General features: G+C 38.9%; 1 protein-coding gene across 1 annotated transcript; it reads left to right on the forward strand.

Moving 5' to 3' along the window:
- The first annotated feature begins 9,351 nt into the window (after positions 1 to 9,351).
- Positions 9,352 to 9,926, forward strand: LOC101658828 (ribosomal protein L18-like). The gene is made up of 2 exons (XM_004712472.1): positions 9,352 to 9,736; positions 9,769 to 9,926. Exons 1-2 carry the CDS (start codon positions 9,352 to 9,354, stop codon positions 9,924 to 9,926), a joined length of 543 nt encoding a protein of 180 aa, XP_004712529.1.
- The last annotated feature ends 306 nt before the right edge of the window (positions 9,927 to 10,232 follow it).

A 10,232-nucleotide genomic window follows, 5' to 3' on the forward strand; every position in this document is an offset into this window, starting at 1 on the left:
ATCAGCTCCTCCTTCACCCTCCCTCTCCCCCTACCACCCTCATGACCCTTGGATAAATTACAAATCATTGTTTTTTTCATATCTAACACAGGCCACTGTCTCTCTTTCCCAGGGGTTTCCTCCCCGCTCCTCTCCCTCCCTCCCTCCAAGCTTCCTGGTATGCTACTTCCATTTCTGTTCCTGAGGAGTTTATATGACCTGGATTCTGTGTGTCCTATGCTCGTATCTGTACCTGTGTGCATGCTTCAGTCTAGTGAGCAGCTAAAGGCAGGATGGGGTCATGATAGTGGGGGGTGAGAAAGCCTCAAGGAAACAAATGAATATTGTGTTTTTCCTCGGTGTTATACTTCGTCCTGGTTGACTCCTCCCTTCCTTGCGACCCTTCAGTGAGGGGATGTCACATTGTCTACAGATGGGTTTAGAGTCTCATTCTCAGCAATATGTTAGATTGTTTGTTTGTTTGTGGTCTTATGATGCCTGTTACCTGATCTTATCGACACCTCATGAACACACAGGCTGGTGTGCTTCTTCCATGTGGGCTTGTTGCTTCCCTGCGAGATAGCCACTTGTTTAACTTCAAGCCTTTCAGTCCCCAGACGCTATAGCTTTTGATAGCCAGGCACTATCAGCTTTCTTCACCACATTTGCTTGTGCACCCGTTTTTGTCTTCAGCAATTGGGCCAGGAGGGTGAGCATCACAGAATGCCAGGTTGTTAGAACAAAGGGTTCTTGTGTTGAGGGAGGGCTTGAGCAGAGGTCCAGAGTCTGTCCACTCCTTGATTGCTGCTTCCATGAGCGTTGATGTAGATCCAAGTAAGACGATACCCGTGACAACGTCCATCTTTGCACCATTTATCATGATGCAACCTATATGTCAAGTTTATAAGGATTGTGATCTTTTTTCCCCTTACTTTGAGTCATATTCCATTCTGAATGCTGCAATTCTCCATCTTCATCAGCAAAGGTTTCAAGTCCCCCTCACTTTCAGTGAGCAATGTTGTGTTATCTGCCTTTCCCAGTTGTTAATTAGCCTTCCTCAAATCCCGATGCTGAGCCATATAATCCAGCTTCTCTGACTATTTGCTCATCAGAATTACTAATCCCATCTAAATGCTTTCTGCTGTCCCTCTTCCTGGAATTCATAGACTCCTTTTCTGTTTGATTGGCACTTCTTGTCATTTCAGTTTCCTCGTCAGGAAAGATTGTCCTAGGTGCCCTTATCAAAATAGTCCCATGGTGTCTATCCTAAAATGGGTCTTGCTCATTCATCTATTCATTTATTTTCAATCGATTACCTTATTTATTATTTGTTTTGCCTCTCTAGACTGTTATCCTCATAAGAGCAAGAATCTTGTCTCTGTTGTTTACCATCATATTCCCTATAAGTACTAAATAGATATTTGGATGAATCAACAGAAGGAAATTTACTGAGATTAATATGTTAGCCAATTATCTATTAAAATTAAGTGAATTGTCTAATAATCAGTGGAGCCTGATGGTGTTGTAGGTTACCCTACAACATGTGTGGTCAGCAGTTCAAAACAACTGCTCTGTGGGAGAAAAAGAGACTTTCTACTCCTAAAAGATTTCCCGCCTTCAAAACCCAAAGGGACACTTCTATTCTGCCTTACAGGGTCACTCTGATTTGGAGATAATTCAATGGCAGTGCATTTGATCGGATAATCACATCCATCTTCAAGTTCTATCCAACTTCGCATTACATTTCGTGGGCTTCATCTGAGAGGCAGATGCTTTGTTAAAAGCACTGAGCACCAACAGTCAGAAATCTATGTCCTTTTTCAGCACCTATATGTTGAGTGCTTTCAATTTCATGAGCAGAGTGCTAAGCACCTGATTCGGCCACATCTTAAAGCTGGAGTGCTCAGCCTCTTGAGCTTATTCTCCACTCGTCTGTCAGTTCGTTGCACTGTAGTGCACAGTGTGTTGCTATGCTGCTGGAAGAGAGTTGCATTTCAGACACCCAAAAGGTCACCCAACGTGAACAGTTTTCCACCGAGCTTCCGGCCTAAGAACAGACCCTGTGGAAGAAATAGGCTGTCCACCTCTGAGGAATTGGCCACTAAAAACCTTGTAAACATGCCCAGTGACTGGTTGCTTTACGCCTTTTCCTCTCTTCAAATATACATATGGTAGATATTGTTCTTGGGTTCCTGATGTCTCTTCAAATGGTCTCTGTGCTTTATAATGTACATAGGTTTAAATTTCTGAGATTTAATGTGATATCTACTTAGTGACTTTGGCAGACAGACCCTAGGGCGACCACCGATGAGTTACTGCCTAAGTTTTGCCATCTCCTGAAATGTGGGTAGAGCCTGTGTCTTTACTCTAACCAAAAGAATGGCAAAAATGATAGGACATCACCCCCTTGATTAGGTCGTGTTATATACGTAGTTTGGTCAGAGAGAGACCTACGGGACAGCTGGAAGTACACGTGCATGTTTGAGAGGGTTAGATGACAAGCTGTTGTGGGAAGTTTCCAGGAGCAGGGGAGCCACACGTTTTTTAAATTTGGGGGTATGGCTTCCCTGAGCCAGCAAGAAAATGGGAATTTAAATATGCAACTGCAATGAGATACATCTGGTAATATCTTTGAAATACGGTATTTGGGGAGCAGATCTTTCCATAGTTGAGCCTTTGATGAAACGATAGCACTGGCTATTCCCCAGCTTTTAGCTTTGTGGGCCACGGCAGACTCCTCCTCCAGAGAAACTAAAATACATTTAAAAAGCGGACGTTGTTTTAACCCCTAAAATTCAGCTCGTCTTCTGCCCAGCAATAGAGAATTAATATCATGTGTCTTCCTATTTAATCAGTCTTCTCTTTTTTTAAAAAAGATCTATTTTTATTATTGTTGTTGAGGCTATCCCCAGCAATGCATGCACCAACTTAACCGACTTATGTACAATTTAGCGACATTGATTCTTCAAGTTCTGCAACCATTTCCACTCCCTTTGTGGACTTGCTCCTTCCCCGCTAACATAAATTCATTGACCATGCAACCTTCCTATGTAATCATTGGAGTGACAATTGTTAATTTGATCACATATAGAAAGTTCTTAAGAGAGCCTAGTGCTCAAGGCAGATATTTCCACCCATTAAACTAAGCTATTGCTTGGTTCTTGAAAGTTCATGGCATATTTTGGGTTTAAAGTTTGAAAATGAGCCGAGGAGAACCATTGCCGGGGTCTGCTCAGCCTCCGTGGATCCACAAGGTCTGGACTCTGTAAGAATTTAATTCATTTTTATATACTCCCTCTTTTGATCAGGATTCTTCTGTCGAATCTTTGATCAAAATGTTCGTTACTGATAGCAGGGCACCATCCTGCTCTTCAGGGGCATGGAGGCAATTATCCATACATTCCATTCCTGCTCCTTTTCCTGATTCTCCTTTTCCTCTGCGGCTCCAGGTGAATGGAAACCAATCATCCAAGCTAACCTTGGATAGCTGCTTGCAAGCTTTCCTAACTCCAGGCATTTCAAAACGAACTAGGAGCCGAACAGTACACTAAACCTATTGTTAGACTGATGAACCATACTCTCCCATGGAGTCATGGCCCTAAACCTCCAAACCAAGGAACTGAATTCCATAGGGTTTTGGTTATTCATAAGAAGCCTCAACAATTACCTTTTTGTTGTTGTTGCTGTAAATAAAGCCAGTGCGAAACTTTTGCCGATTAAACTTTTTACAAATGTTGAGCTCATTGACAGAAATTAGCATACTTTCCTTTGCAGTCCTATGCTTACTCAATCTGCTTTTCCCGTTACCCTCGGATGGTAAATCTGCTAGAAAATGTACATATCAAATTTGCAATTTTAGGTTTTAAGATTTTTAGTTCTATAAACTTTAATGACCACTTTTCACAGAATTATTTTTAGGGAAATTCTTCTTTCTCATTAATTCTTTATCAAACTAGTCATAATGATTTTAAATTTTTTGTCATATGCAGGATCTGTCTCATAGATAGCTTTGTTTCCATTGAATTTTACCATGGTTTCTTGGCACCTCTGGGACTTTTCTACAGACTGGCAACCATTGTTTTGAGAAATTACAGACAGACTTTTTCTTTTAGCCATGGTAAAGAAGTTGGAACTAAATATAGTAAAAACATATTTTCTGAAATTGGGCCCAATGCAAGGCAAGACGTTAGCAAAAAGATCTTAGCAAAAAGAGAGAGTACACGAGCCAATCCTTTCGATTCTACTTGCTGTGTACTTGAAGTGCTTTCTCCATACTGGAGTGAAGGAGGGCACGGCACGGTGGCTTTGTTTAGTTCAGGGCATAGGGAATGGCTTCAAGGGAAGAAGTGAATTGACTGAAACGTGTGTCTAACACAGTATTAAAGAGTTCGGTGCAGACAGAATGTTCCAGGCGTATGCATACTTGTGTCATTGAAATTTTGGCTGAATGCTAAACAACTTACATGTAGGATAAAGCTAAGTGGGTCCGGGGGTGGGGTGAGGGGTGGGGGAAGTGGTGGGGCCGCTGCTGGGGATTAGCGAGCTCACAAGTACAAATGAGAGGCATCCAAGATCCAACAAAGAAGACAAAGGTTATGATGGTTAGAGGCAGTCATGTGAAATCATTGATTTTTACATATTAATGATTTTTACATCTTAAATAAAATTTAGACTCACACAAGAACACAAATGAAAATAATAAACAAGACTAGAATGAAATTTTGGAGCGGAAAGGGTAACATCTGAAACGTACAATTGCACTCACTCACACTCACCGAGTCGATTCCCACGCATGATGACCCTACAGGACAGAGTAGACGTGTCCTAGTTAATTTCCCACATGAACACTCTTTACAAGAGGACAATGTTTCCTCTCTCTCTGGGAGGGCAGTGTGTGGCTTCAGTTGGTGACCCCATGGTAAGCAGCCCAAACCAGGGTGTGGCCCACTGCCCCCAAATTACAATGACTGGGTTTAAAAGCTATACATTCACAGGCCAGGATACTCAATGAATACCAAGTAGAAGAAAATAAAAATGCTAGAAACAAGAACTGTACACATGGAATCCTGTACCCTGTACAAATATTCTGTAAAAAAATAAAGACAATAAAATGGCTTTTTCAAACAGCAGCAACAAAAAAAATAAGAGGAAAGCTTTTACCACTCTTTGACTTTTATGATAAGAAATGTTGAACGTCTTCAGAGTGTAGTAGAATTATAGCATATGAAACTTGAGCCCAACAAATTACTGAAAATTCCTGAAAATGTTACGATTTATAAATATACTTTTTTCTTATATTTTAATTTTCTTACAGTATAAATGATTTCATAATTAGAGTAGATTGATGGCTACTTCCATGAACATTGATTGTGGATCGAGAAAGAGAAAAACTTTGACATGTTTAATATTTCTCCATTTATAATTATATTATCTATTGGTCCAGCTGTAAGGATTTTAGTTTCCTTTACATTGAGTTGCAATACATATTGAAGGTTGCAATTCTTGATTTTCATTAGCAAGTGCTCTAATTGCTCCTGGCTTTCAGAAAACAAGGTTGTGTTGTCTGCATTAAACAGATGGCTAGTAAGTATTCCTCCATTTCTGATGCCCTGTTCTTCATATAATCCAACTTCTAAGATGATTTCTACTGCATGCAAAAGAATGGTGAAAGGCTTGCACATATGTTACAACTCGTACATATAACGTTCCTGATTGTAATTTATGCGGTAGCCCCTGGTTCTATTCAAATGATTGCCATGTACCAGGTTCTGCATGAGCTCAGTGAAGTGCTCTGAAATTCAATATTTTTTAAAAGCTAACAATGATTTGTCATGATCCACACAGTTGAATAGTATTTGCTTAATCAATAAAACAGGAAAAAAACCCCATCTTTCTGGTGTTTTCTGCTTTCAGTTGAGATTCATCTGCCATAAAAATTCCACTTTAATTCTTGGTAACTCTTTGTTGATGTACTGCTGCAACCACTTCAACAAAATGTTACTTGCATGTGATATTAATAATATTGTTAAATAATGTTCAAATTCTGTTGGATGCCTTTTTTGGAATGGTCATAAATACAGATCACTTCTGGTCAGCTGGCCAGGTGTTCTGAATTTCTTCTCATCAACCAATGCATTTTCAGTACTTCATCAGCTTGTTAATAATTTTCCATTGGCATTCCATCTAATTCCTGGAGCCTTGTTTTTCCCTAATGACTTCAGTGCAGCTTGGATATCCTCCATCAATATAATCAGTTCTTGGACATATAATACCTCCTAAAATGTTTGTATGTCAATCAGTTCTGTTTAGCTTAGGGACTCTGTGTATTCCTTCCCTCTTCTTTTGATGGTTCCGGTATCATTCTATATTTTGAACATGTAATTTTCAGTATTGCAACTCAAGGCTTGACTTTTTTCAGTTCTTTCATCTTGAGTTTGATATATACTGAGCTAGATTTTCCTTTTTGGTGTTTTTACTCCAGATCTCTGTATTTCATTACAATATATTATTTTGTCTTCTCGAGCTGCTTTTGACATTTTCTGTTTAGCTTTTTTATTTCATCATTTCTTCCATTTGCTTTAATTGATCTATGATCAAGAGCAAGTTAGAGTACCTTCTAACATCTACTTTAATAATTTCTTTCCTGTCTTTTTAATGATCTTTTGTTTTCTTCAGATATGGTGCTTTTTAAAAAAAAGTTATTTTTTAAGTGGGAGTTAATACATACATATACTATATTATTCCATAATTCAATCACATCAAGCAGTTGCTGCCACAATCTGTTTCCAACCATTCTTTTTCTTCCTAATTCCTTGACATCATCTCCCACCTCCCCCCAACACCACTGTACATGTCCCCCACCCCCAAATCCTTATTCTACTTGCTGTCCCTAAACTTCATCCATCTTGATGTCATCCAACAACTCAACAGGTCTTCTGATACAGCGTTACCTATTTTTGAGATATTATCAAGCTTCAAGTGGGATATACTCAAGGTCATGTTTTGTCTCTTGCGAACTTATTTTATTTTGCTTCAACTTCAACCTGAACTCACAAAGGGGTAACTGATAGTCTGTCCCCAGATCAGCCTCTGGGCCTCATTTTGGCTGCTGATATTGAGCTTCTCCATTATCCTTTCCCAAGGTTATAGTCGATTGGATTATTGTGTATTTCATGTAGCTAGTGTATGTGTGTAGCATTTATTTATGTTTTTGAGAAGAGGCATTTGCAATGAAGAAGTCATTGATCTTGCAAAATTCTATCATGTCATCTCTTAATTTCATTTCTATCACCAAGCCTTATAGTCCCACTAGTGCTCCTTTTTTGTTTCCAATTTTTGCATTCCAATTGCCAATAATTATGAATGTATCTTGTTTGCAAGCTTGATCAACTGGAGACTGAAACAGTTGGTATAATTTTTCATATCTACTTTTAGTGGTTTGTGGATAAGCTTGAATAATAGTTGTATTAGGGGGAGTTCCTCGTCTGCATATGGATATTACCTTAACACACATATCACTGTACTTCAAGTTATATCTTGAAATATTTTTTGATGATGAATGCAATGTCCTTCCTCCTGAATTTGTCGTTCCTGACAAAGTATTATGATTTTCTGATTCAAAATGGCCAATGCCAGTCCATTTCAGATCACTAATGCATAGGATATTGATCTTTATGTGTTCCTTTTCGTTTTTTGAGGGCTTCTAATTCTCCTAGATTCATGCTTCATATATTCCAAGTTCTGATTATTTTCAGTCATGCCTCATTTGTAAACTAAAGTCCTGAAAATTTTACTCGATCCCTTATGGTCAACTCTACTTTGAGAAGGTAGCTCTTCTTTAACCCTAAATAGAGTGCCTTCCCACCTGACGGCCTGCTTTTCTGATGTGATATCTGACAATATTGCCCTGCATTCATAAGATCTTCAGTGGCCAGTGCCTCAGAAGTGGATAGCCTGTTCTTTCTGCACAGTCTGTCCTTAGTCTGGAAGCTCTCCTGTAGCTTGCTGACCATGGGTGAGATTGCTGGTATGTAAACTACTGATGATAGAACTGCAGAATCACAGCAACATGCAAGCCAACACAGTCCAATAAACCAACAGACAAGTTGTGTGATAACGGCATTAGAATTACTTAAATGTAACTGAAAATATTATTTGCTGCTAAAGACCAATATCTCTCATGCTGTTGTTGTCAAACACGGGCAGTTGGTTTTTGACTCTTAGCAACCCCACGTGACTGAGGAGGACTGTGCTATAGCACTTTCTGGATTGTAAGCCTCGTAGGAGCAGATTCCCTATTCTTTCTCCCATTGAGTCATTGGGTGAGTTATCACTGGCAATTGGTGGTTAGCAGATGAACATTTAAACATTGTGCTACTAGGATGCCTAGGTATATAGATATAAAAATCCTCAAGTAAATACTAGCAAATCCCACCCAGATTTATACAAAACATATAATGTATCACGATCAAATGTTTATCCCACAAATACAATTACACTTACAATTCAATAAATTAAAATTTCTATAATTACAGAAGGAGAAAAACTATGAATAATTTCATTAAAGGTATGCAAAAACATTTGACCAAAATTAACATCTTTTATAATGAAAAAAAATCGAATTCAAGAATAGAATGGAGCTTGATTAATTTTATAAAATACAAATTTGAAAACCTTGTCACTAACATATTTAATGATGAAAGACTTACAGAGTTTCTCCTTAAGATAAAGTGTATGGAATAAGTGATTCCTTTTTTACCATTCCCTTTCAATATTATTCTAAACACTTTTGTAATAATGCAAAAGAGAGAGAGAATGTATATTGATTAGACTGGAAGTAAAACTCTAAACCAGATGTTATTTATATGTGTAAATATATATATAAATTTTGTACACATAAAATTCTAAGAACTGCATAGGAGATTATCTATATAATACAAATATATGAATACAAAAGCAACTATTAAAATAATTTACTTATTAACAATGAACATTTAAAATTAAAATAAATAATACACTGATCTAAAATAGCATCCAGAATACAGTAACATGTGTTTAAGAACTCTTTAATGAGCTATACAAAACAATGCTAAGAAAAATTAAGAAGAATCCAAACAAATAGATCATGCTCATGGATTGGATAGCTTAATATTGTTAAAATATTTACTGTATAAGTTCTAAACTGTTTGGATTTAGTAGATTAAAAAAACATCCAGCTGATTCTAAAATTTATTTGGAAAGGCTAAGAATCTAGTATTGTTCAAATAATTTTGAAGACAAACAAAGAGCAAAGTTGACAGACTTACTCTGCTTTCAAGACTTACTATAAAACTCTGGCCTCTTTCCGCACCTGGATGAGCAGGAGGCGCCATCATGGGAGGTGACATCCACCACAAGGACCGAAAGGTTCGTCGCAAGGAACCCAAGAGTCAGGACATCTCCCTGCGCCTCCTGGTCAAGCTATACAGGTTTCTGGCCAGGCGGACCAACTCCACCTTGAACCGCACCAACCGGCCGCCCCTGTCGTTCTCTCAGATGATCCGGAAGATGAAGCTTCCTGGCCAAGAACACAAGACACCGATGGTCGTGGGGACCATCACGGATGATGTGTGGGTGCAAGAGATGCCCAAGCTGAAGGTGTGCACCCTGCGAGTGAACAGCCGGGCCCGGAGCCACATCCTCAAGGCTGGGGGCAAGATCCTCACCTTTGACCAGCTAGCCCTGGACTCCCCCAAGGGTTGTGGCACTGTCCTGCTGTCTGCTCTGTATAGCTCTCTGTCCCCCCCTTTCCAGGTCCACGCAAGGGCCCTGAGATGTATAGGCATTTCTACAAGGCACCAGGGACCCCCCGCCCCCCCCACAATCACACCAAACCCTATGTTCGCTCCAAGGGCCAGAAGTTTGAGCCACCCAGAGGCCAACGTGCCAGCCGAGGCTACAAAAACTAACCCCAGGTCCCGTCCTGTTATTAAAACATTTTGGATGTTTAAAAAAAACTAAAAAACTCTGAAGAGATAATGACAGTTTATTATTGGCATAAGAATAAGCATATGGGTCAGTGTAACAAAACAGTATAGAAATAAGCTTACACACATACAGAAATAGGGTTTCAACCTAGATAATTAAATTGGAAAACATGCTTCTCACAGTACTAGAGCAATGGCATATGTACATGAAAAAAATGTATATTAATTCACACTATATAAACCTTTAATGGATTGAAAAAGATCATAAAATTAAAGTGTTCTGTAGAA

This window comes from Echinops telfairi, unplaced genomic scaffold (genome assembly GCF_000313985.2).
Source record: "Echinops telfairi isolate 266 unplaced genomic scaffold, ASM31398v2 ScPeMD7_5868;HRSCAF=6743_0, whole genome shotgun sequence".
In the NCBI taxonomy this organism is placed as follows: domain Eukaryota; kingdom Metazoa; phylum Chordata; class Mammalia; order Afrosoricida; family Tenrecidae; genus Echinops; species Echinops telfairi.